General features: G+C 41.9%; 2 protein-coding genes across 3 annotated transcripts in view; one reads left to right on the top strand and one right to left on the bottom strand.

The window, feature by feature from the left end:
• Nucleotides 1–13,218, bottom strand: part of LOC137331500 (neutral cholesterol ester hydrolase 1-like) — a 25,178-nt gene extending 11,960 nt beyond the window's left edge. The window contains exon 1 of the mRNA XM_067995333.1: nucleotides 13,000–13,218. Coding sequence (XP_067851434.1) covers nucleotides 13,000–13,137 — 138 coding nt within the window. The 5' untranslated portion in view covers nucleotides 13,138–13,218. The remainder of the gene's footprint in view (nucleotides 1–12,999) is intronic.
• Nucleotides 12,906–27,152, top strand: LOC137331501 (THAP domain-containing protein 5-like). 2 transcript variants are annotated; one of them, XM_067995334.1, is made up of 4 exons: nucleotides 12,906–13,086; nucleotides 13,721–13,916; nucleotides 17,297–17,486; nucleotides 18,197–23,301. In XM_067995334.1, the coding sequence occupies exons 2-4, from the start codon at nucleotides 13,846–13,848 to the stop codon at nucleotides 19,154–19,156; spliced, it is 1,221 nt and encodes a 406-aa protein (XP_067851435.1). In that variant the 5' UTR covers nucleotides 12,906–13,086; nucleotides 13,721–13,845; the 3' UTR covers nucleotides 19,157–23,301. The 2 variants fall into 2 exon arrangements, with proteins under 2 accessions (XP_067851435.1, XP_067851436.1); XM_067995335.1 differs by lacking the exons at nucleotides 12,906–13,086; nucleotides 13,721–13,916 and adding an exon at nucleotides 16,915–17,177 and having other exon boundaries at nucleotides 18,197–27,152.

Raw genomic sequence — 27,152 nt, 5'->3', positions numbered from 1 at the left:
TGTATCTTTTCTATGGTTCTATCGTATGGAATAGTATGGAATGGTGAGGTTATGTATTCTGTTAAACAGTAGTTTAAAGTAATATAAAAGAGTAAATATTCAAAAAAAGAAATTTTAGTTCTTTTGTTCAGGATTTCAAAAAGACATTAGTCACAAAAAGAAAATTAATTTATCTTGCATAGTTCAGGTCTATAATGTGTTGCTGCCCAAGTTTATTTTGTTTTCATAAAACAAAATTTTATTTGAATAGTCAACGATCTTGCAATAAGCACTTGGGACAATGTTTATATTCAACAATTTATGCTGTGTTACCCAGAAGTAACATTATATTAGGTTGCTAAATACAGACATTAAATGTGTGATCACTTCTGCAAGCCCCCCTACCTCGAAGGGTGAACAAATGCTCAAAAATAAAACATTCAGTCCTTAAGCAATTATTCAGCTGCCACAAAGTATAGAAGCCAGCTGGCCACTGCTGAATATAGAAGAAAGTTCACCAATGTATCATGTGCAACCTCAAACTATAAAATGGTTTGACAAGATACAAGGATGTAGGCAAAAGGTCAGCCAACTGTTCCCTTTCAATTCTAAAAAACAAAAATAGAAAGTAAAGGGGATATCAACAAAATACAACTGTTTAAACATACCATTGCAGTCATTATTCTGATACAAATATTTGTTCTCCAGCTATCTTTTTAATGCTGAGCATGTGCAACATTACCAAATCTCAATCAGAAACAGCAGTTTTCTTAACAATTCCAGTCAGATTTGTGCAAAAGTAGAAATCTTCTGTTAAAATAATCGCTTTTCTGGTTTAATTGCATTCTTCAGTGAATACTTAACACAATACACCTGCATGATGCATGCATTCTTGCCGTACAGAGATGTAAGTGGGGCCCACAATGCTGTTTCCCAACAGCGATCGATTGCAGTTAGGAATAAGGCAACAGAACATTTCCTCTGCCTTCGGGTATAATGGTCTGACCAGCAACCCCCCCCCACCAAAACGGAGCGGCAAAGCACCATTCCGATTTTCCTGCCTCACACAGGGTGGACGTCCAGCAACTGCCATATATAACATGAGCATCCATCCCATTTAAGTTAATGATACTGTCCTCAGGATTTGAGACTCAAAGGGCTCGATATTAGGAGGGCGGCGGGTTCTCAGCGGGGGGTCGACTGGGCACGTGGGTAACGCGCCCGGTGAAATCAGTGTGCTCCGCACGCAATTACAGGATAATTGGAGCCACTTACCTTTGCTTCCGGGTTTCCCACTGGTAAGCTGCACGGCGGGCGGACTACGCATGCGCAGTAAGGTCTGTCAGCTGGAGGAGCCCTATTTAAAGGGGCAGTCCACCAATACTCCTCCTGCAGCAAACAACCAATGCTAAACAATGGAGCACGCCAGAGGGAAGGCTGCCCCAAGATTTTCAGACTCCTCACTCCAGCTGCTGCTGGATGGGGTGAGGAGGAGGAGGGAAATATTTTTCCCGTCTGATGGGAGGAAGTGCCCTCCCTCCACCACGAAGAAGGCCTAGCTGGAGGTGGCCGAGGAGGTCACCAGCTACAGCAATGTGGCACGAACCTGGGTCCAGTGCCAGAAGAGATTTAATGATCTAACCAGGTTAGGCAAAGTGAGTATACTTACGCATTCTCCCACACACCGTCTTCCACATCACCTCCACCACCACACAACCCCTTTTGCACTGCCACCACAACGCTCTCGCATCACTCCTCACATCCACTCAACTATCATCCTCACCTTGCCTGCACGTACTCACCCCCCCCCCACCGTCCCCATTCGAACACTACCACGCAACCCAATCCTCATACAATATCATAGCTATGTTGCACACGCACCCTCTCATGCATCTCCCTCATGCTCAACCCCACCCACACCAATGCATGCAGCGTCTCACCATGCAAGCATCACTCAATCACGCCTCTGTGTTTTGCCTTGATAGAAGAAGAGATGCCAGAACACCCGGGAGAGGGCATGGACCGGAGGGGGCCTGTCACACCAGGTGGTCCTAATGGACGCGGAGCAGCAGGCATTGGACATCAGCCGCACGCTGGAGTGCCTGTCCGTGGCGGATGCCGAGGCTGGGGCTGCACAAACGGCCAGTGACAGCTAACACTCAGCACTCATGATAGCGAATGATCTTAGCATCACTTGGCATCTGCAACACCTCAACATCTGTCCACATGACTAATATTGCTTTCTGTTCTCTTGCAGGGCCATCTGTGAGCGCCGTGACCGTGGAGGGCAATTCCTCAGAGGACCTGCCGGTCTCTGAGGGTCCATCGTCACATCTGAGCCAGCCATCCACCAGCGCAGATACATACACCTCGGTGGGTCCCCGTCCTCACTTAGTTGGGCTTGCACATGGTGAGTCACCACGCACATGTGAGCACGAGCAGACCCTGGTGGCAGGGGCAGCCGTGGAGAGTCCGCGTCGGTGGGAGCACTCTTCTCCAGGCTCTGCTCAGCTGGACCCAGATGCTGAACCCTGGGGGCCAGCCATGAAAAGCAGAGTCATCGAGGGGCAGCAGCACATTGCCGAGGTGCTGGAACAGGTGCCACGTGCAATCTCCACAATCGCGCAGAGGATGGAGGAGTCCAACTCCTGCATGAGGGGAATGGTGGCACAGGTACAGGAGGGTATCTCCGAGATAGTGTCGCAGGGACATGAAGGCATCTCTGAGATAGTGTCGCGGGTAGGTGCAGGAATGTCTGCGGTGGAGGAAAGGCTAGCCTCCCTCGAGCTCAACAATGAGTCCATTCAGGCCCTGATAACGGCCATTCGGATTCAGGGTGAGCAACATTCTGCTGCCTTGAACAGGCTGACAGATACTTTACAACTGGCCTTCCAAGGCCTCACACAAGTCCTCCAAACTGCCATCCAGCAGGGTGGAAGGAGTGAAGTGGGCCTGGGCCACGAGAGGGATGATGGTGAAAGGGGACATGGAAGTGGGGACGCCACTCAAAGCGCTCCCATGTCTCATCTGTTGCCCCCCTCTCAACCAGTACCCGCAATGCTGTCCCCTCTCCAAGTGGCCAAGTCTGCCCCTGCACAGGTGCAGGTGGCACAGTCTTTGAAGGGGCCCTCACGGGCACCCAAACCCAGAGGGCGTCGGCCCAAAGCATCTCATCGGTCAGGGCATGGACAAAAGCAACCTGCCACTACCTCTGCTGAAGCCACGGGGTAGCACCACGTAGGGGTTCCCGGAAACGCAAGGCGAAGGTTTTGTGAGCACAAAGGGAATGCATAAGGGTGTCTGACGATTTGTCATGTTTTTCATTTCTTTTGTTTTGTTTCACATGCACAATAAATATTATTATCACCACTGCTGCCACGTCTTGCCCATTCTTGACTGGCTTGTGGTATAGGTCCCTATCATGGGGTTCACCATGAATACGCATTCTTGACGCCACCCATTGGGTCACTGCAGAGTGGCTGTAGGTGTATTTGAAGGGCTCTTTTGTGCAGACGCCAGATAGATGCCGGCGATGTCCCCGGTGGCACCCTGGAAGGATGCGGAGGAGAAGTTGTGAGGGCAGTGGTGACTTTGACAGCGACAGGTAAGAAGATGGTACTCGGGCCAGCCGGGAGCAGCTAGGCATGAAGGAGGCTGCATATGTCCATGACTACATGTCGAGTGACTTTGAGCCTCCGTGTGCACTGCTGCTCAGAGAGGTCTAGGAAGTTGAGCCTCGGTCTGTAGAGCCTATTGCGAGGGTAGTGTCCTCTGCAACGCATCTCTCTCTGCAGTTGCCCTCCCTCCTGATGTGCAGGTGGATGTGTCACAGCACTGTGTTGTGGAGCTCCACGTGTCAGAGTTGGCCGGCGTGGCCGGCGAGGCTGTTCGCCCTCCGAGGAGGTCATGACTGCAGCTATGGCCCCCATCCGGAAGTTTGAGGGGGTCCGCAAGGTAGGTAAATGTGTCTGGACACCGGGGTAAGTGTGCAAGTTTATACATTTGATTGTTAGAAGGAGGGTGGTGGAGGCCAAACTTTGTCCAAAGTGACAGAGTGGCCTCCTGCAATGAGTGAGGGTCTCCCCCCTCAACCTGTCAAATGGACCTTTGCAGCTGCCACAGGCTGGTGGCTGCAACACGTCCATTTCAACTGGGAGTGTTTCCCCCAGTACGGGAAATAGTCTCAGTTAATTGCAAATTCCGATCCCTCCTAAAATATCAGGTCAATCAGGTCTGTAAACAACCTGAAGTACCTATTCAAGTACTTTAAGTGGCACCCCGCCAGCTTTAATTGCCGGAGGGAGTCCCACATGCGGGGGCTGCACGCGCATGTGAGCGTCTCACTGGGGAACCCGGAAATGGGGTGGGTTGGAGCCGGGCTCCAGACCCACCCCGGGAATCCCTGATTTTCGCAGCCCCCCCGCCACGAACACACCCGATCGCGGGTGCGAAAATAGAGCCCAGAGTCACTGCTGTTCTGATTGACAGGTAGATGTTCCACCCCCCCGCACTTCTGGTGGTGCAGCAGCCCGCCAAGAATTTCCCCGCATATGTACTTTGATCCAAATATAGCTAACAGAAAATTAGTGAAGACTTGTATTGCTTGTCTTTCTTTGTATCGAGGAGATGTAGATAAAGTTCTGTAAGCCACAGGAGCCACAGTAATTTACTGTATTGTCTTTGATAGTGCTTATCTGTTCATTCTTAATGAAACTGTTCAGTAGTTTATATCATAAGCTACTGTCTGATAGTGTTTATTCTACTGATTTATGAAGTCTAGGAGGTCACTGAGGGTTTCTGTTCGACCACTGGGAATTTACAATACCAGATATTGGCGGCCTGTGAATGCGGGAGCAGCATGCTCACGTCAATGGAAAAGAAATCGGACGGTGTAAAATGGGCTGCAGATTTGCTGCCGTTGATCGATTTCACCCTTTTCTATTTTCTTTTTTTCTGCACTGTACAATTTCTAACATTCTTCAATCTAGAAAGCCCAAACATTTTTAGCGTCACATTCAGTCTGCATACGCTAAATAAATTTACCACAATATTCTGAATAACAATGTTACTAGTGTCAATGACTGGTTCAGTAGCTAACATCAAGGTCAATAAATGCACAACTGGCATGTAATTTGAACAGAGCTTGTCAGTTCCTCTTCAACCAAGGTCAACTGGGATTTCTGCAAGGCTTGTGGTGAAAACCATATCTGAGCAGCATTATTAAATGGTGAACTAAACTTCCCAAATTCCTATTCTTTACTGAACTATCATTTGCTTTTAAGATTAAAAAAGGAAGATAATTTGTTTTAAAGAAGAGCGTTACATGCAAAAATAAATAAAACTGCTTTACAAGCCATTTTCATTAACTCTACTTTATCTCATGAAGGGGGAAGACTAGGGAAGATTGGTCCATCTAGAATTTACATATCAGACCCATGTTTATATATTACAAAGAAAACAATTAGTGCTACAGGATCCAAATACTACAAACCATTTTAAGATAACGATATGGCAGTATAGAACATTGATGTCCAAGATTTCAGACTTGGACCAGATATATCTATATCAAGATCCAATACCAGTGATATCAAAGGTGTTCTATAGACTCCTGGAAAGATATTTAACAACTGAACCAGATATCCCAACCCTCTCCTTTGAATGGTGGGATGCTCAAAATAATCGTCAAATTATCAGATTTAAATACTTAAGGAACAGCTTTCCTAACCCACTCTGCCTCACAGCCGGACAGGAGCAGCAACAAAGTATGCTATTCCCGTTGAGGTCCAGGATTTCCTACTCGCCCCAGGGCATCCCCAGCACATGCTGATGGGGCAGCTGCATGTTAGGCCTCAGATTGGGACCTTCTTACTCCTGATCTCCATCAGCAGCTAGAAGGTCCTGATTATATCCAAACATCCTAGGGGGTGGAGTAAATAAAAATAACCATTTACCATGCTGTCTTCAGCCTGCCCCTGGGACTCTTGCCAACCAAAGTGTACAGGGACAGGCTACAGTTCACTGGACACCCCTGCAGTTGACCTTCAGTGTGCATTCTCCAAGGAAAAGGAGGCAGGAGATCAAGAACACATACTTGCACCTACTGCAGGCGCATGCCCAGCTCCGACCCCAAGGAAAACCCCAAAATTCCTGGGGTAACAAAAAAAGGGGCAGAATCCAAGGGAAACAAGTCTCTGTCCTATTTTCCTGACGTTTACGCCCAGTAAAATATGTGTTTCCTGGGAGAAAGATTCGTGAAAATCAGCCCTTCAAAATTAAGGTAAGGGCAATGGAAAATTTGCAGTAGTAGAAATATTTGGATTTATCACTGCTGTCGAACTCATACCACCTGCCCACTGCAGTGGGGGAAAGCAGCCAAAATCTTTCCATTTTCCCCATTACTTGCCTCAGATATATTTTACATTTATTTTAAGTAGGAATCTAGGCGGTTATATTGGACAACCCCCGAACACGGGTGCTGGGATCGCAGTGCACGATTAACCCGCTTCCATTGTTTGCGATGCAGGCAGCATGTAATATTCGTGCTGCCTGATGATTTCAATGGTAGCTACGTTCAGCCAGCACTACCTGCGCTGTTGATCTGCTGATGTGTGCAGCCAGTGGCCCCGACATCGGGAGTGACTAGCACTACTTCAAGGCAGCCTGAACCTCTTAAAGGGGAAGTGGACTGTGGCTGCAGGAAATGGTGTGAGAAGTGATTCCTGGGCTGCGATAGTTGGAAGAATGGCCGCGCCTGCAATAGAGCGTGCACCGAGGTTCTCTGATGATGCACTACAGGCCTCGGTGCAAGAGTTGGACAGAAGGAGGGGCATCCTATATCCGCAGAGAGATAAGAGGCCCTCCAGACATGCTCAAGAGACAGTGGGAGGAAGTAGTGGATAATGTCAATGCCAGGAGCATAGTGCCAAGAACATGGATGCAGTGCAGGAAGAAGTTTAATGATTTGTCACGTGTGGTCAGGGTGAGTGAGGTCAACTTTCAAGTGGCGTCTCCTACCAACTCACCACTAGCCTCATCCACTGCTCAACACACTACACCCCCCCTCCATCAGCCACCTACCAACAAACTCTTTCTATCAGTACCCAACCCTTCAAATCAAATGCTTCACCTCACCCTCACACATTATCACAGTTGCAAGCCGCACACCCACAACTCACAGGTCACACACGCTGGCAGCTATTCAACCATGACAGCCACATCACCCAAACATCTTGCAGGACACTCACTGACACACTTCCCTCTTTCTTGCAGGAGAAGGTGGTGCATAACGGGAGGCAGCAATTGGCAGTGGCTCCATGGAACATGAACCTGCTGTCCTCTCTCAGGATGACAGCATTCCTACTCCCACCCCTGCCACTCTGCCAGTGCCCTTGCTGTTGCTTGTCAGCTAGCCAGCCCTCTCCCTATAGAGTACTGAAACTTGATCCAAGTCATGTTCAGCTGTGCGAGGTTAAGACAGTGCGTTGGATGGAGTGTGGAGTTCCAAAATAGCAGCAATCCCTTTAAATCAGCATTGCGAACTGATTTGCGTCATAGTCTCCCCACTCTAAATGCTACCAGTGCTCGTTAGGTGCGCGCGCCCAAACCCTTTTACCAAGATGGCATTCTGCGCACTTCACATCAGAAGTGTGCGCGCGCATCCCAGACGCTATTTTTGGGGCTTAGGTGTCCGTATAGCGGCTACAAAATGGGTGCTACACAGCCCAATTTCACCCCCATAGGTACTAGAAAAGAGTTTTTTTAAGTTACTTTGCTTTTTTCCCTCCTTTTTCCCTTCGCACATCTCTGGCTTTATAAGTGCAGGTCAGCTTGACAGACCCTCCAGTTTTTCCTCTCTTGCTGTGGGGAAATGCCTGGCTAATGTTCTGTATCTTGCCTGGGCAACAGAGCTGAGACTGGGATACTCAGCATGCAAGGAATTCTGGATCCTATCTGTCTGTAACACATTTGGATTCCAACAAACTAGATCTTCCTGAGTTTTAATCCCTAGACGACAAATTATGTTGCCTAGTCACAGTTTGATCTCTGGCACGGTAGACCTGGTAGTGCTCCCATGTTTGATGCCAAAAAATTGCTTCAAAAATTGACTTTATTGTATCTATAAGAAACAACTTCATATCAATCTTAAGATTTCTGGCACTCTTGGTTGAAAAAAAATTGCAACTTGTTTTCAGCCAATTGAAGGCCAATTTTTAAATATAGATTTCAGCCTAAGCTTTCCGATCATAACACCAACAGTCACCCTGTAAGTGCATGAGTTACCAAAGGCAACTCATTAAAATGAATGTGCTGCTGATGGCGTTATGATCTCTAAAATGAATGCTAGGCCTGAGAGACAAGGGAAAAACAGGCAATAAATTATATTAAATTTAATAAAAACTTTCAAAGAAAAGATATACAATAGTTAGATGAATAGCATCCATAAGTTAGATCTCAAGTTAAAGTAAAATGGAAGAGCAAAAGAATGGGAAAGAAGAGAAAAAGGAAAAGCTGGATAAGCCGAGGTAAAAATGTTTACGTGAACAAAAAGCAAAATATTTCAGATGTTGGGAATCTGAAGCAAAAACAGAAAATACTGGAAACACTCAGCAGGTCAGGCAGCATTCAAAGACAGAACAGAAAAGGTGTTTTGGCCACGGACTGCAGTTCTGAAGAAGGGTCTATAGCTGAAACCCCTTGTCTGTTCTCTCTACGTTTGCTGCCTGACCTGCTGTGTGTTTCCAGCATATTCTGTTTTTGTTTAAGATGTTTACATGTTTTGTTTCAGTTGAATATGGTTAGTATCTATTTAATATATCAAAAATCTTACTTTTGTGAGCACCTTCTATCCACAAAGTGTTACTTCCTCTTGTCAAGTTCTGTCACGATTTTGTGTCAATTTTTTTTCCAGTATAAATTCCTATGACCATATTTGTAATGGAAAGTGCCTATGTAAGCTTATCATGCTATAGTTTTACCCTCCTGTCAGGGGTGGTATTGTAGTCCCTCAGTTTTTCATCTCCCAGCTCCTCAGCCAGAAAAACTCCTCCTGGAAGTCAATGGAGAGGAAAATCGGGAGAGATGTATAACGGGCGGTTGATCCAATATCGCCCATTTTACACACTCGTCAAAAGTTAAAATTACCCCCCTTTACTCCAACCAGCTCTTCTTCCCTACTTCCCAAATTGGTCAAAAGTTTTGCTTTTAAGTATAAATGACATCAAATCAAAGTATTATACAAAAATAAAGAACAGAATGTAAGATTTTAAAATGGGGACTGAATTAGATCATGTGTTCTGTTCAATTATCCTCCACTCTTTAATCCTGCTTTTCCTGAAGACTATACTTGGTCTTGATTCGCTGTGTGCAATGCCAAGGGAGATTGACTAGTACCACAAAAGTAAAGCTGCTCCAAACATCTGAGCAGCTTTATTACTGTAATATTAATGTCAATGTATTACATACCCCTTTCGGAAATTAGAACACACACAGGCCATTCTTGTTAAAATAAGCAGAACTTCCTATCACTCCATGTGTTGTCTCTGCTCAGTACACCTAATCAGTTTCTGTTGTCATCATTAGCAGTTTGCTTCAGCCTGCTCTATCAATGAATAATTTCCAACTATTTTAGTATTTTTCAACCTGCAATATCTAATGTAGATATCTACAGACACAGTATAAACTACCTATAGTAGAATTACTATGTTGACTCATCAGACCCAAGAAAGACTTTCACTTTGTATCAACTGTCAAAATATGCACAAACTGCAACAAGGGTCCTAATTTTAACTCCTGGTGGGTTTCAGGTGGGTGGATAATGAGATGACTACGAAAACTCACCCACTACAGAACATTTGAGACCTGAGCTATTTTAATAACAGGTTACTTATGTTTTGTCCAAATTAATATCATTTTCCAACACACCAAAATCTTGCTTTCAACACACCAAAAACTGTCTTTGATAAAAAGTCTCAATGTATGTTAGATTGTGCCACAATTCTTCATATGCAGAGTTTGCATTCATTGGGATAGGCGGCACTTTCCCATAGAGTTGGTGGTGGTAGAAGGATGAAGTAGCCCAGGCCATTCTCACATATCTAACAGCTGCAGAATATTTCTGAGACAGAAGCCTGGGACTTATTAGGAGTGGAGCATCTGTTCATATACAAATTGTCACCTGGGAGTTTTTTTTTAAATCAGAGGGGAAAGTGCCAAACATATCCCACAACAACGGATTTGAAAAGCATTTTAAATAACAAACAATGCCTGATAATATGTGTAAGGTTCACTGTGTTCTTAGTTGTGGGTAGGAACTGGGTTACAAGTGCTTCTTAAATTTTTTATTCTTACTGTCACGAGGTTCAGGTTCGATATTTCCTGTCCCACTCTCATTTTATTTTTTTTTCTCCTTAGACTCCTACATTTGGTTTATGTTCCATTCCTTACTGAAAAATGGGCAAGCTTCTCCCAGGCCTCTTCAGTCAAATGCTAGAAACTATGACAGACATCCTAGGTTGAATCACTGTGTCATTTTTCTTTCCCTTTCCTATTATTTTCCACAGTTTGTCCACTGGATTCCCTTCCTCATTCTGATCTTTTCACGCATTTCTTTACCTGTTGATATTTATCCCTGCACTTTGATGCCTCCATTATCTAAAACCTGTTGTTCAAATCTACATTAAACAGTTTAGTTTCTTTCACTAAACTGCTCCTCCAACTGCTCTCCCTTTCCCCTTAGCTTCCTCGCTCTAACCTCTTTTGTCTCTCTTTCTCCCAGGGTTTTTCACTCATCCTCTCATTATATATTTATCATTGCCCACTTTAGCTTTATTGCTACTGACAGGTCAACTAACTTATATTCTCTTGGGCAACATAGTTCCACTTTGAGTACTATTACCTGCTGCGTTAAAGCTTAGAATACAAAATGAATAAAATACATAATAGCAAAATACAAAGTAAGATTAATATTGGAAAGCCTGACTGTAAAAGTTTGCACTGAAACAGATGCAGCAACTGCTGCAACACAAACTTAAGCCAGTGGATAAAATAATGCCACTAGGCTTGCCCAAAAATTCCCCAAATACAGCTCTTTAAAATCTCCACAGCTTTCCAGCACACTGTGCCATGGGTGTTGTGGGATTCATGTTTAATCCCAACATTTTTGAGCTCTTAGTCTTAGCTACATGATTGTGAGGAAGCACGGAATGAAATTCAAGCACCTTTTCACAGGAAGATGAAAAAGAAAATTATTGGAGATACAATTGCCCCTGAGCCACTCCCATGCACTGCCTTGTAGCTAGTTCAGTGGCATTACTGAATATCTGGGAGCAGCTCACTTATCTGTTCTCTCAACCATAGGTAGTAAACACTCCAGGGGCAAACAAAGGGAACTAGGGTGGAGGTAGAGGGATTGTGTACCCTTATAGAAAAAAAAAGGTTTCTCTATTTTGTGGCACAAGTCTGGTACAGATCATCTGTGGGAAGTGACGTCAGAAGCAATCATGTTTATACAATCCTAAAATCATGAAACTGAAAACTAATTTATATTTGGAACATCTTTATTTATGCAAAGGTGGACTATTAGGTGATGGTATAGTGGAGAATAAAATCATCCTACAAGGCTTCCAGGAATGGATTCTTTAAAGAAGTTGTATGCTTGCCTGATGGTGAATTGATGATATTGCACATCGATACCACTAGCACCCTATCAGATAAAAGTTTAAAATGTTTAAAAAGTCTAACAGAGTAGCAGTCCTGCTGCTATGTCAAGGCTGACAGTTTGAATGTAGACTAAAAAAGCAGACAAAAGCTGTGTGTATTTGTTTATCCACAGCCTGATTGGCTTCGCCAGACAGCATGTGGTACAAACACAGATGTTTGGTCGCTCCTGCTGATCTGGATGGCGCAAAGTTCAACTGGGTTAAGGGTCTGCCAGTAACTGCCTAGTACCCTCCAGACAGAAACACATTTTAAAAATAAAGTTTATTTTTTACCAGGAATTCATTAAAAAATCTGAAATTTTCAAATGCATAGTACTAAATTTTGCCTCCTATTGAACTGAAGTAATTAGCAATGCATAAGATATAAATCTATTACCCGCTCAATGCATTTCATGTCTTAAGGGTTCTGTAAAGTTTCACCCTGCCCCCTCCTATAGGTAAATCAAGCAAAACCTGAGAATATATACTGAACCCAACACCTGACATTTAAGTGTAATACTATCACTGTCTTCACATGAGATACTACATCAAGGCCCCATGGGCCTGTTCAGATGGACATAAAAGATCCCATGGCGCTATTCAAAGAAAAGCAAGAAGTTGTCCCAGTGTCCTAGTCAATGTTTCTCCCCCAACCAACATTACCAGATAAAACAGATTAATTAGGTCATTCATCTCGTTTGTTGTTTGAAGAATATGGCTCCGAGCAAATTAACTACCCCTTTTGTCTCTATGACAGTACATCAAAGTATTTTTTGGGGATCAAGTACTTTGGGTCATCCTGCAGACGAGATATGGTACTACATTAGTGCAAATTCCTACATTATTAGATATTTAAAAATGGTAAAAACAGAAAAAAAATGAGAAATGCACTGCAGGTGCGCCCAAAATTTTAATCTTGTCTGTTTTCTTTTCAGATACTGACGGACCTGCTGTGTATTTCTAGTATCTTCGAATATCTTAGCAGTTCAGGAATCACCGCCTGCCACTCCTCATTTCATCGTCATTATCTACAGGGTGATCCGACGTGAATTTTTTTTGATGTGACATTCTTTGGGAGTACCTTATTACTTGAGTATTGCAACAGGACAGATGTACGCGAAAGGATGTATGCATGAATAGTGCCACGCTACATAAGCAGCAGAGAAAGACAAGTGACTGAACCATTTTATAATTTGCAAGTCTGAGACACCTTTGAAACTACGAACATGCAAAAAGGTCAACGTATTATGATACTTCTACGATTCAATTTTAAATATTCTGCAACTTGAAAAGAAAGCAACGTCAACAAAAGGAGAAATTATACCATATCCTGGACTCCTCTGAACGTTGCATCCAGGAGCATCAGTTTCCAGGGCTCGGAGACCGTGTTCGGCAGTGGGATGTACACATAGTAAGCTGTCAAAGCGGCAGCGATCACGATCACTGGGACGACTTTTCGCATTATTGCGGAATCCGGGGCAAAAATGGAAACGCTCCTGGAAACACAGCGATACAATTCACCCCGCGACAGTGACTTAACGCCGGCAGCACAGGGGGGGGGGGCAATCAGGCCGATGCGGATTTATCAGTCGGCCAATCGGGCGGGGAGGGCGGGATGCCGGGAGTTGTAGTTTTTAACGCTGGTAACATTTCACTTTCAGAAATGACGGGCCGCGGTTGTTACCGGAAGAGAATGGCCACGCAGAGGGAGGGAGGGAGGGAGGGGGTGCACTGCGCAAAAAAAATCCCCTGGGCACCGGAAAACCATTTAAGTTTGTTAAATCCGTTTGTGCTATTTGTGGAGACAATGTCACTGCAGTTTAATTAAAGCCACCACAATCCTTGGGGCTCCGCTAGTTTGGGGGGGGGAGGGGAGGCTGCAAAACAAAAGAAAGGGCGGTACTGATTCCTCCTTAAAGGGTGAATGAAGGGTTTTAAAAAAATATATATAAATAAAGCCGATCATATTTATGACCTTCGCGCATTGAAGGATTGACTCGAATTAAGGAATGCGAATGTTTCGTGTCTTTTTTTTTTCTCCCCAGCGTTCTAATCTATTCGGGAGGCCAGGTTCCGAATTCGAAGTGACGTCACCGCCGCCAGGCCGCCATCTTTCTTCCAGGCAGAGAGTCGGTGCCCGCTCGCGGCCGGCGCTGCCCGCACCTGGAAGATGCCAGTCTCGTGCAGCGCACTGGACTGTAAGAACCGCTTCAAGAAAGGCAGCGGCATAACTTTCCACAGGTACCCTGAGAGGCCAATTCTCGTTGGTGCTGTGAGGTTAACTTTTCTCCAGGCCTTTTCCTTTAAAAAAAAATTGCTCTTTGATAAAATTTCCGACCGTAAAATCTCAAATGTGCGCAAATTTTGTAAAACCGCAGTTTTCTTTAGTATAAGGCGGGTAAGTCACGGTGACGCAGGTAGATGGCGATTTTAATCAGGTACAACTTGCGTTTAAGGTAGTAAAAATAAGACCTAAGGCCCTTCACAGGAGCGATTTTCAAACAAAATTTGATATCCAGCCACGAGATATTAGGACAGGTGACCAAAAGCTTGATCAAAGAGGTAGGTTTTAAGGAGCGTCTTAAAGGAGAGGTGGAGGGGTTTAGGGGGGGGGGATTCCAGAGTTTAGGGCCTAGGCAGCTGAAGGCACGGCCGCTAATGGTGGAGTGATTAAAATCGGGGATGCGCAAGAGGCAAGAATTGGAGGAGCGCAGAGATGGCGGAGGGTTGTAGGGCTGGAGGAGGTTACACAGATAGGGAGGGGCGAGGCCATGGAGGGATTTGAAAACAAACATGAGACTTTTAAAGTCAAGGTGTTCTGGGAGCCAGGGGTGATGGGTGAACAGCACTTGGTGCGAGTTAGGATATGGGTTAGTAGAGTTTTGGATGAGCTCAAATTTATGGAGGTTGGAAGATGGGAGGCCAGCCAGGAGAGCATTGGAATACCTCGGAGAATCGCAAAGTTCGTTGCTCTCTTTTAACAGCCTATCTCTAAAGCAATTGCCAAAATAGATGTGATGCTGCTGTGTATGTTAACCAACCTCATTGGATATATTATATTTGTCATTATTATGAGATTCTGTTTAATAGCTTTTCCTGCAGTTTAAAACAAGTTTACTAAAGCACTTTACTATGGGGTCTGAAATCTGGCATATTGGAAAGTGCTTCTTTTTTAAAAAATGTTTCATTCCATTATCCTGCCAGATCCACACTGCTACACTCCCTTTTTCAGTAGATGGATGGTAAAGTTTGTCTGCATACATCTCTTTGGCCATCATGGCTTTAATCATTTTTCCTGTTAGTTTCTATTGCTAGTACTGTTTCATAAGCATATTTTCTTAACTAGCTCAAACCGAGAAATTTCTGAAAATGGCGTGACTTGGAACCTGAGCCATCCCACACTAAAATAAGAAATGTATCAGCAATGTTTTTGTTTATGGCAGTAGAATTTGTTATATCTCCCAGATATCTAATTTCAACTGATACATCTTGCATGCTGTCTTGCCATATACTTGGCTTCAAAACTGATAAAAGGTTTTTAAAAAAATTATTTACATAGGTGAAGGAATAGTAAAGGCTGCTCATTTAGGGTTTTCACAGAACAATAGCTAGCCATGGAATTCAACCCCCAAAGCACAAGAAGTGATTCCAGAATACCACTTAATATAAATGGAATTTTACTTATTCAATTCCTGTAAATCAGTGGGCCTGATATTTCCCCTACATGATCTTAACACCCCTATTGTTATAAAGCAGTGAATCCTCTGACTTGCCACGGGCAACGCTACAGGAGATCTACTAGTTTTAAAAAAATTTTTAGCTGCATCAGTATTGCTACAATTTTTGTGACTGCATTCGGGGAGAAATTTTCTGTTGGCATTAGGGAAGGTTGATAAGACACAATCCTGTCAAGTATATAGATGCAGTTTTGCTTTGTTCTAGTGGTATGAAAATTGTATCTGGAAGCCCGAGAGGCAGTCTGTGGGGGGTTGGAAACTGACTTGATGGTTTTTCTTCACAAGAAGTAATTCCAATTTGATTATTATTGTACGAGATCCTCTTGCATTGCATCTGTCTGGACATCAAAGGAAAAAGTGAGATATAAACAGACTGATGTTCTCCAGTTTCCCATGCCACTGTATGGGTTTCGGGATTAATGAGGGACTCGTAGGTTCATTTCTCATGTAAAGCTGCTAAAGAGGAACTTTTATTGTTTTGGAACGGATCGCACAAAGTTAAGTATATCGAAGCTACTGCCTTGCTTCTGTTCACATTTTGTCAGTGTGGTATTTTCAGTCAGTTGGAAAAGTCAGGAGTGTATTGTGATATCCCATACTGTTTCCAGTGCACAAAATGACACACTGGCCTGGAAACCAGCTTTCCTATGTAATTTGTGTACAAACTAATGTCAGTTTATAAGAATTGCAAGCTTGCTTGATATTTCTTATTCCTGCTCAACAGAAACGACGGGATACAACCCAAATTGTAGCAATTGCACCGTATAAAATTGTATTTTGATATGTTGTGAAATTGTTCTTTGTTTACCAATTTTGGGCACACCATTTAGGTATGCAGTGTGCATGGTGTATGTGAAGCAGTCCTGCAAACTTATCTTTGATGTGTTAATCTGAGGTTAGAGTTTGGACAGTGAGGTTGCAGAATACATGAAAAATTTGTGGTCATTTCAAGAAAAGTTTTTAGTCTTTCACCATTTGTTTATGCAAGTGTAAGGACAAGAACTTTCAATATTATTTTTCTGTGGGAATTGTTTTTCTGATTGTTTTGCTTTTTCTTTGGTTGACGTGTTAAATCAACATCTGGTGAAAAATCCATAATGTGTCATGCCTTTGCTTAGTGTGGATTGCTTTATTTGGTTGGTAGATGTTTACATTCAATGTTTAACCAACAGGAAGTAAGTGTTTTTATTAGGGTCAGTATTTTTCTTTTTTGATTGACATTTTATAATGTTTTTACTTGTAATATGCCAGATAAGCTGAAAGTGTGTTTGAGATTTTCCTTTTGAGTGTTGCATGAATTTATGACCTGAAGGCTTTTGTATCCAGTAATCTGCATGACTTAGTTTTTAGTTTGGAGGGATTTCGATCAGTTTTCATAGGAGGTACTTGCAGAGTGAGAGATTTATTTTGAGTTTATTGCAGTTTTAATTGTTATTTTCTTATTCAGCGCCATTGGTTATGTCTTGTACCAGTATTACGTAGGTTTAGGATTTTTGACATGCCTACTAATATGTATTTTCTAACCTATTAATGTTTTTGTTTATCCTATTGTTGAGTATCTGTTTATTTTCACATCCTAAGAATTGCAGAGCTTTAATGGTTGGTGGTCCAATTTTTATGACTTAAACCCCACCTTTCTATTAAGAGAATTGTACTGACCAAACTCATTTAAATGTTAAGTGAGTTTAAGACGACTTGGCGGAATGGGGCTGTTGCTGACAGACAATTATGCACAGAGTTGCAGAGCAGATGCGTTGACTAATGGGTACAGCTTCTCAAATTTAAAAAATATTAAAAATTGAAAAAGCTATTTACGATACTTGCAATTTCAGTAAGTTTTGTTGAATCCCTACTTCTGTTTTATTTTGGGCTCTGTCAACATAGATTTCCAATTTCAAGACCAGATCTCATGGCAAATTGGCTGAAAGCTGTAGCACGGGAAAACTGGATACCATCACCAAGAGCAACTCTCTGTAGTGATCACTTCACAAAAGATTGTTTTGAGGAACGGAATGATCGAAGGCATTTAAAATTTTCTTCTGTTCCAACCATATTTCCACCTCCTAAAAATAAGGTAGTTTTAATCATTATTGTGTTCGGCATTTATTTTAGTAAATGATTTTTTGGTAACTTGTTGATTAAAACCCATTTTTGCATCCCATTTATTTTTGCTCCAAGTGACCACAAATAAGTTTTCACAATTATATATGGCATGTAAGTTGTCTATTGGCGGGGGTAATCAATGTACACTTTTTGTAAGGACTTTTAGCCCTCTCCATTAAGTAGCAAATAACCCAAATACTGATTGCTTTAGATGACATTGTAATTGACTGAATTAAATAGTTACCAAAGTCTTGCAGTGTTTTAGAAGAACTGCTGAGAGGGTGTCCTCAAAAGCATGATCCCTTTGGTGTACCATTGTTAACTGTCGGTGTCTCAAAAGAATTGCAGGCAGTATCTTTTGTGGGAATACTGAATTGGTACGCTTTTACTGGCTGTAGAAGTCAAGAATATGACTGAGGGCGCTAGTTCTTTTTAAAGTGTACATTACACGTATTTTTAAAACAAGTAAATGTTTTGACTTGAGGTTTGAGTTTGAGGACATGGGATTTTGTTTGTGTACTACTGAAAATGACCATTTTGAATGGCCCCTGAAGTTTTTTGTAGCACTGGGCACATTGAGTTTAAATTATCTCAAAGATGTTATGATGCCGTGTAAAATGTATTTAGATTATTTTTTTTAGAAATAACACAATACAAACATTAATTTTAACTAATTTGCAGACCACAAGCTCCAGAAGGTCACATAAGGCAAAAGCTTCTGCTGGACACCATACGGGAACTTCGGAGGTACAGATGTCGCTTTTGCCGTTGCAAGTTGATTCGGTTGATGAAGCAATAAGTCAGCCAGCTGAGCCAACTAAAATCACGGATGTGCAGTCTACATTAACTACAGAGACTCTTAATACAGGGCGACTAGCTCAACTAGCAGCAGCAGCGGTCCTGAACTTAGCAGAATTCTCTCAAGTATTGGAAGTTCCTCTAAAATCTGAAGCAGAGTCTTCAGAAGTCCTCACAGTCTTTAACTGCAGTGCACAACCTCAAACATGCTCAACAGATGCAAAGATGGAATCAGTTTCAAGTGGATTAATAACAACTCATTCAGAGGAACAATCTCAAGATTCAGCTGCAGCTCTGTGTTCAGATGCCCTCCATTGGACAGCCAATGTATTATCGAGACCTGAAGTACTATCGGATACATCCACTGCGCTCGTGGGTTCAATGGATGTATCTGCAGTGAGCACTAGTATTTTGCCATGTTTATTTACAACATCTGCAGACCTAATATCTGATAGAGTAACAATATCAGAAGGAACAACTTGGATATCTACAGAAGTGCTCATCCCAGAAACGGAGACCCATCTATCCACTCCAGTTCTGGCTTCTGAAGAACTGCAGTGTTCCTCTGAGATGGTGCTATCTTCTCATGATGATCAGGATTTGTCAGGAATGACATTTCCTCAGGATCACAGTTACTTTATGAGTCCTTGCCCAGATATAATCAGGAGAACTCTAGAAAAGAAGCTTGCGTGGGAAAGAAAGAAGAATGAAGAACATAGGCAAAAATTCAGAGTACTCCAACAAAAACTAAAAAGAAAAGAGCAGAAAATTGACAATCTCACCAAAATTATCAATCAACTGAGAGAAAGTAAGACTGATGATCTGTGGAATAGTAATACATAGTAATAAAAAGGGGAAAGAATCTATCTGTATATGTTGTCCAATTGCAGAATCTGAAAGTTACGTGTTAGTGCATTTTTTTTGGACAGCATAAATTGGCGAAATTTTCTATTACCTTCAACTCTTAACTAAAATGTATAGTCGGGTCATCACTCATTAATGTTAAGTCACACTGGCTTGTGTTGAAGTTGGGCTTGGGGTGTATTTATACTGTAACGGTAGTGTTGCTGCAAAATGATACTAAAAATGCAGTGTAACTCTGGAGTCAGAGCTTGATCGTGCTCCAGCAACAAGTCTCTCAAAACACCACATGGAATATTACTCCAGTGAATCGTCAAACCTGGTTTTGAAACGTACTCGGGGGTCTGTTGCAAATTGGAATTAATCTGTTGGTTCCACTGGGCACTTTTTAACTTGCCTGGAGCATATTTAAATGTTGGGACCCGTGTTCTATAAACATCTAAATTTTTACTGCTGGGAGCAGACATTGGCACATGTGCAAAACTCTCCTGGGTAGGAGCATAGCATATGAAACAGTATAAGCAAGGTAATGTTTGACTGGAACCAGTTCTGCAGCTACTAGTCTCAGACTGATAGCTACAGTATAAATTCAGCACTAATGTCTGGATGGATTACTGGATTCTGTGCCTCAAATTTATTTCAGCAGATAATGGCTGGTTGATAGTGTTTTAACTCCAATACTAAAAAAGAAAATCTTTGCCGATATAAGTAATTTTCTAACAACCTTCAGTAAATCAGAAATAAAATACCAATCACTATTACAATATATTGCTGCTGATCTTCTCAATGGGCTTGTGATAGCTCTTTGAATATATTTGCCTCTAAGGAAGAGTTTCAAATTCTACATGCGTTGAGGTTAAGAGCATAAGCATTTTTAGAAAAAGGCTTTGGGGGCCAATGAGCCTGTCCCTTTTTCACAGATCTACCCCAGTCCTTTGTTGGAAATGTACTTAATCTAATTTACATTGTTTACTTCAGTGGCCTTCCCTGCTAACTCCTTACACTTTGCCTGACTTCCCTTGCTCCTAACTTCCTAATTTTTAATTTGTGTCCCTAGTTTTGGAATCCTTCATCACTGTGCAATTTGCCCGCATCTGTTTTTGTCAGTTCCCTTTCATAAACTTGAACTTGCGTTCAATCACCTTCAAGTGTCTCTTGCAAAGAAAATGAGTCCCAACTTTTTAACCTTTCCTTATGTTAAATTTATGGTGGCCAGGATTGTCTTCATTGCTCACCTCTGTACCTCTTCAAGAATGATAATAACCTTCCTACTATTAAGTGAAAAGATTGGTCAGATACCATCTGGAATATTGTGTACCATTCTCGTTGTGTAATCATTCTATCGTGCTTTTTTTTAAAAAAAGTGCCATTACAATATGTAAAACTTTTTAAACAGGAGACTAACGGTCATTCACGCTATCTTCTAGAATGGGGAAAACCAGGGACAATATATATTTTGTGCTTCAGGATTTTGTTTTGTTTCTGCTAAGTGGCTTCTTAGTAATCAGTCACCCACACTTCTCTTGCTCATTATGTTTTCTTCATCTTTTTCATTTGATGCTCATCACTAAAATGATACTTTATGAAAGTATCTGTGACCTAATATTTTATCTTTTCCTCTTCGGACCTGTAAAAAGTAGGAAAACATGTACATTAAATATATGGAAAATAAATTCTCCAGGCAAGATGTGGTCCTATTGAAGAAGAACAGGACCAAAATATTGCATTCAAATAACGGGATTGCGACGTAAAACAGAGAGATTCAACATGAAAATCTCATTTGCCAACTTCAATAATTATCTTCAGTTTTTCCTTGCTTTAGGTTAAAAAGCTGGACTGACAACTTCAAAACCAGCTGATCTGTGTCTTTCTCATTGAACATGCTTCAGAGAGTACACTTTAACTGATCGGTCCTCACGTAATTTTTTTTTCTCTCCTAGGATTAGGAGAAATTAGACTTTTTTGATGGGCAAGTGTTTGGACTAGGGTTTCTTATTGCTGCAAAAAAGGCTTTAATATGCCAAGCTTTAGCTTTAAAATCTAAATGCAGATTTTAAGCAAGGCATTTTCACTAGTAGTAACTGATGAATTCCAGACAACTGAGCCTGTAAATTCTGTGGAAAATTCATTGATGGTCAAAAGGACAACTGAAGGGAATCCTATGGAAATTTATGAAAGTATCTGTGAATCTTGTTTTGAGTGTTTTGTGCCAAACTTTCTCATCTTTGCAATCTCAGACACTGACCATCTGAAAGGATATTATTGTGCTGTGTTGCTATATTGGAAGCAAAATGACCAGTCTTGGTCCAGGTCTAGGCTGAATCTTTACATCATAAGACTAGGATAGTGCTGAGATCATCAAATCAGTGTGTCAGAATTTTACTTTGGAGAATGTAACGATGGACCAGGCATTTCTGCTCCCTCAAACATATCAAAGCTGCTTCTCCTACTTAAAAATTGGAGACGAGGGCTCAGTTTCAAATTCGTGCTTGGCTATTCGTAGAGATGCTATGCACTGGGCCATTCAGCCTTAGGCACAGTACATCTTGTGAGCTGACAGGCTACCCAATTTGGCCTGTTCTACACACTTTGCACCTGCCCATTACATTAAATAGTTTTGGCACTGCTTAATGCTCGATAAAACTGCATATCAAATTAGGCTGGCAGTTCCTGGATATCTTGATTGCTAGCAACCTGACACTGGAACTGATCACAACTGCCAACTTTGGGTCAAAGACTGGCATCAGCTGGATCAACAGATTTGGGAACAGATGTTATAGGGAGTCCCTCTCACCCAAAACTTTTGAGACACATGTAAAAGAAAATGATGAGCTACTTTCTTGCAACTTTGTTTTTTTTTCTGACAGGAGATTCATGCTGGTGCAAAAACAAATTTGAGCTGCATTCATCTTTTGTTGCTGCCTGCTTGCTGTTATTCCATTAAGTTAATTAGTTGCACTAGTGATGCAAATAATTCACACAAGTACCAAATAAAAAAAATCTCTTCCTCTATCATTGCAGTATAATTGTGAGCTCCACTTGACTTGCTCATGATCACGGTCACAATATTTTAAATTCATTCAGAAGTAACAACCAAAGCAATTCATCTCCCTTAGTGAGCATAACATATGTTTAACCCATGGAAGTCATCTTGTAAATTAGTAGACGCAGAAACCAAGTGTCATGTAAACATTGAATTGTAACTACATTTCAAATTTAAACTATAATGCAAGTTGCAGTAGCATACAATGGCTGCAAATTTTAATGAACATTATTGTGTCTTGGGCAATTGTATTAATGATAAAACAAAACATTTTATTATTCATAAATCCTGATGGAAGAACCTCTAGTAATTTATGCTATACTGTACCAGCCATTCTAGCGTGAAGGTAATGGTGTATTCAGCATGATTATCCTTGCAGGCAGTAACTTGACATGCATGATTGAAGTTGATGAGTTTAAATCAGAACTACAAACTAGCCAATGGAACTGCTGCATCAAATTCAGCAGAAGAAAGCAGCAGAAAGAAGCTCCATTAAATTGGATACTCCTGGTATAAACAGAAAATGCTGTGTCCTTGTTACAACTGTGGGACTGCTGGTGATGCCTTTGATGGCACAGAGGCCACAGTCACTTCTGTTAAGTGCTCTGTGTGTCATTCTTTTTACAGAAGTTGACTCACACTGCCCTCTATCTTTGTGGGCTAGCATAACCCTCTTATGACCTGAACTGGATATTCGTATCTTTTGCATGTGTACTTCTTTGATCTTGCCGACCGTGGACCGAACCAACACTTGGTGAGATAAGGCCAGATATGAATCATTAAACCACTTTAACAGTAAGGTAAACATACTGTACACCAGTTATGATCAGACTCACTTGATTCAAACTGTACAATTTATTTTCATGTACTAACACAAAATAAAGAACACACCAAACCTTCCTACACCAGTGGGTCGTCTTACTTAAACAATGACATCCAGCATTTCTGACCTCTTAGTCTCCATGAAAGCCCTTGCATCTTTGCCTGTGCAGTATCTGTTTCAAAAAGTCTCACTGCCAGATTCAATATTGTATCTTTCCATTTACTGCCAAAAAAAAGAGAATAAAGACTCTAATACAATGAATATGAGGTGGTTTTTGATTGAGACACACTAACAAATTGCTTATTATTTACAGCCAAAGGAAACTTCAAAGCCAGCTCATTAGCATCTTAACTAGCTTTTGCCTCAGCATTTTCTAAACTTGTCACAATGCTTTAACTTTTTTCCAAATCCTTTCTGTGGGAAAATGGCCAAAAAATCCCAAAATATAACTCCTGTTAAATATATTTCGCAGGTATCCGACATGTACTTTTAGAACATGGTCATGAGTGGCAGCTTAGCAAAATAATAAAAGCTATTTTTAATTGTTTTGATATTTAATTGAGAAAAAGTTGTATTTATATCTAGAACATTAGATAAGAACATTTTAGTACAATATCAAACAGTCCTATTGTTCATGGCTTTTCCCCTACTAAAGAGGAAGCGATATATTCGGTGATAATGCCTATCTCTGTGTTTGAGGATGTGTTGTCAGATGTTGTGAGCACAGAAAGTTGCAGGTCAGAGAAGCAGTTGTCAGTGGATTTTCCTGGGCATCCTGGCCCATGTCCCATATAGGCAAACCTGGAAATACGGGTGGGTTTGGGTGCTTACAGGTAGAAGGCTGCTTCTGGGACATTCACATCTTTTGTACATGTTGGTACAAGGGAGAGGAATATTGGGTGATAGTATATTGTGGCAGCTCCTACTATTTGCTGTACATATTTTAATGGTATACTTATAACAATCAACTTGAGATAGTTTGACACTGCTTTAGACTCAAGCTGGCTGTAGTCGAACTAATTTAAAACTTTATAAGGTTCCCAAGCAGCAGTTATATTATTTGGGATATTTTTAAAATTTTAAACTGCAAAGAACAGATACTCCCAAATATTTGAGCTGCTCGAAAATTACATCAGGCAGCCCTAGGGTGCAAATTTGGCACGATTTAAAAAAAATTGGTCCTGCTACTGCCCTGTTCATGTTGAAAATCAGGGTGATAGACAAAAATTGCCCCCATGGTTTCTATTTACTGCAATCCTGCTGCAATCTAAATACAACAGTGATTGATCTATTGCTGTCAATAGCAAATGTACTGAAGCAATATATTGCATAACTGACAGGAAGCATACATAACTTATTGATTAAAAAATGCATAGCTTCATAGGTACAATATTTTAATACTACTTATCTACATCTACAAAATTTATTTAAGATGCAAGTTCTTCCTTTCTAAAGTTCTCTTCAGTTACTTGCATATATTTTGCTCTATTCACACTTCTGATTTGATATCATTATAAAAAGTATAACGGTCATTTAAAAAAAATACAGCAGGGCTAATTTTTTTTTTAAAAAGGTACATGTAATTCAAGCAGTACAGAAAGAAGCTTGACCAGGAGAACAGAACGGGTCACCATTAAAGCAGCCAGGTAGTGTGTGAAAGCTGTGGGAACAGGAAAGAGCGGATGAGTTCAGGGAGGAAAGCAAGCCCAGAAAAATAACAAGAACCAATGGGATGAATTGGGGGGAGCAGTTGTTGGAAGCCTCAAGGAAAGCAGTGGGAATCAGCAATGGGAGAGAACCAGAGCGGAATAGCTCAGGGAGCAAAGCAGATTCTTATTAAAGCAGCTGGAGGCCCTGGCAAGAGGTCTCAGAGTGGGTCAGTTTGGGAAGAAAAGCAGGCCCAGGAAAAGAGCATGAACTGGCAAGGCAGGATTGGATGGTGGAAAGCCTGTTTTATTAAATTGTTCTGAACCTTTCGACACCAACGCTTCCCTGCCTCTTAACAGCTTTTCCCTTAAATTAGAAGAAAAAGCAATCGTCAGAACAACTTCGGTTGGTTTAATTGATCTTCCTCGCCTAAGCCAGTCACTAAAATGAACCATACTTCGTTCAACTGCTAAATCTGAGTTCTCTATTTTAGTGCTGCACCAGAGAATAACTGCCACTAGGCAGGAAAAAAGTAGCAATGTTTGCCTCAGCAAATCGGATCATGATAGAATGTAGATTCTAACTGCAATTCACAGCTGAATCCCCACTTAGCAGAAATTCTAGAATTGAACCATAAACCTATTATCAATCCCACCCACTGAACATAAATATTACAACTGGACAAAACACTACATTGAATGCCCGCCTCACCCACCCCCAACAAGCAAAGAGCACAAACTTCCCCTCCAGCATTGAACCCTGGCTACAGCATAACTATCATCACTATTTTCCAATTTCACATTGGAATTTCTCCCACTGAGAAGAGATATTGTGCTAACCACCACCCCCCGATCCCTCTCTGAGCACAAGTACAGTGACTACACACCACCAGCCCACTGAGCAATACCGACTAGCTAACTATCCCTCAGCCAGCATTAACCCCTCCCATATTGACCACTGTTCTGGTGATCGGACCCCACATACCTCATCTGAACACAACTATCGCCCCCCCCCCCCGACACTGACTAGCCAAATAACCCTTCCCCCACTTTGGAGACCGCAATCTAGCCTCCTTACCTGAGCACATCTCACCCACCTCACACGGGGAGCCAAGCTTGCTGTCCTTCTTTCCCCATCCTCCTCATCTCCCCCTCTCCTCTATCCTCTCCTTTCCTTCTCTTCCTCTCTGCCCCTCCTCTCTCCTACCCTATCCTCCCCCTCCATCCTCTTTTCCCTCATCTTCCTCTGTCCCTGGCCTCCTCCCCCTACATCTCTCCTCTTCTCCCTCTCCCCTACTCCCCTTTCCCTGTCTTTCTCCCTCTTCTCTCCTCACCTTCCTTCCCTCTCTCCTTCCTCTTTACACCTTATTCCCCACATCTCTCCTCAACCTCCTCCTATGCTTTTGCATCCCTCCTCCCCCTGCCCTTTCTCTGTCTTGTGCTTTTCCTCTGTCCTCTACCTACCCTCTCCCCTCTGTCCTCTACCTACCCTCATTTTCGAGGATTTCATTTCACATCGTTCACCTGACGAAGGGGGAAGCCTCCGAAAGCTTGTGAATTTAAAATAAAATTGCTGGACTATAACTTGGTGTTGTAAAATTGTTTACAATTACCCTCTCCCCGTTCTTGCTCTAATTCAATTATCCTATAATCCTGTTTGATCTGAATTCTGCACTTGGTCTTTACTCCCCATGTGCAAGGCCACAGGGGATAAACTAGTATAATATAAGTAACTGAAATTTGATTTTTGCAAGGAAGAACAAGTTATTTATAACTTAAGCACATTTTTAAAGTTGTAGGTAAACAGTATTACAGATATATCAGTGAAGCCTGTATATTTCAACATTAGTAAGGTGATTTATATGTTATTTTTCTTATTCGTTCTCGGGATGTAGGCGTCGCGGGCAAGGCCGGCATTTATTGCCCATCTCTAGTTACCCTTGAGAAGGTGGTAGTGGGCCTTTGTGAACCGTTGCATTCTGTATAATGAAGGTGCTTGCACAATAGTGTTAGGTAGGAAGTTCCATGATTTTGACCCAGTGATAAAGAAGGAATGGCGATATATGTCCAAGTGTGTGATTTGGAGGGGAACTTGGAGGTGATGGTGCTCCTATGCACCTGGCGCTCTAGTCCTTCTCGGTGGTGGAGGTCGCAGGTTTTACTTACTCCAATGTTTGTGCATGGGTCGCTTATTGTGCCATGGCATTCAATACTGCAACAGGTTTTCTGGGTTCCAGCTTTGTTGCATACACAATTGTGCCCCATTATACAGTTTGGTAAAACTTTTATGATATTTGGAGACTTAATTATTTAACACAGAGATACCTTTCGAACTGTTGTGTTTCTTTTTGGGAATTTGTTTATTTTTGACGGAGTATTTTTTCCCCTGGATGATTGTATTTTATTATGATAATTTGTTTTAACTTATGATTGCTGTTGGTCTTTGTTAATAAACTTCTAAATTGA

The sequence above is a fragment of the Heptranchias perlo genome, chromosome 13 (genome assembly GCF_035084215.1).
Source record: "Heptranchias perlo isolate sHepPer1 chromosome 13, sHepPer1.hap1, whole genome shotgun sequence".
NCBI classification, from domain to species: domain Eukaryota; kingdom Metazoa; phylum Chordata; class Chondrichthyes; order Hexanchiformes; family Hexanchidae; genus Heptranchias; species Heptranchias perlo.
Note: the sequence above shows the minus strand (reverse complement) of the source record. Positions and strands in the feature narration are given on the sequence as shown.

What these genes read in the sequence shown, in the direction of transcription:
- LOC137331501 (XM_067995334.1), top strand. Translation starts at nt 13,846, where the DNA reads ATGCCAGTCTCGTGCAGCGCACTGGACTGTAAGAACCGCTTCAAGAAA. An exon ending in AGCGGCATAACTTTCCACAG is followed by an intron (nt 13,917 to 17,296) that starts GTACCCTGAGAG and finishes CTGTCAACATAG; the next exon opens with ATTTCCAATTTCAAGACCAG. An exon ending in TTCCACCTCCTAAAAATAAG is followed by an intron (nt 17,487 to 18,196) that starts GTAGTTTTAATC and finishes ACTAATTTGCAG; the next exon opens with ACCACAAGCTCCAGAAGGTC.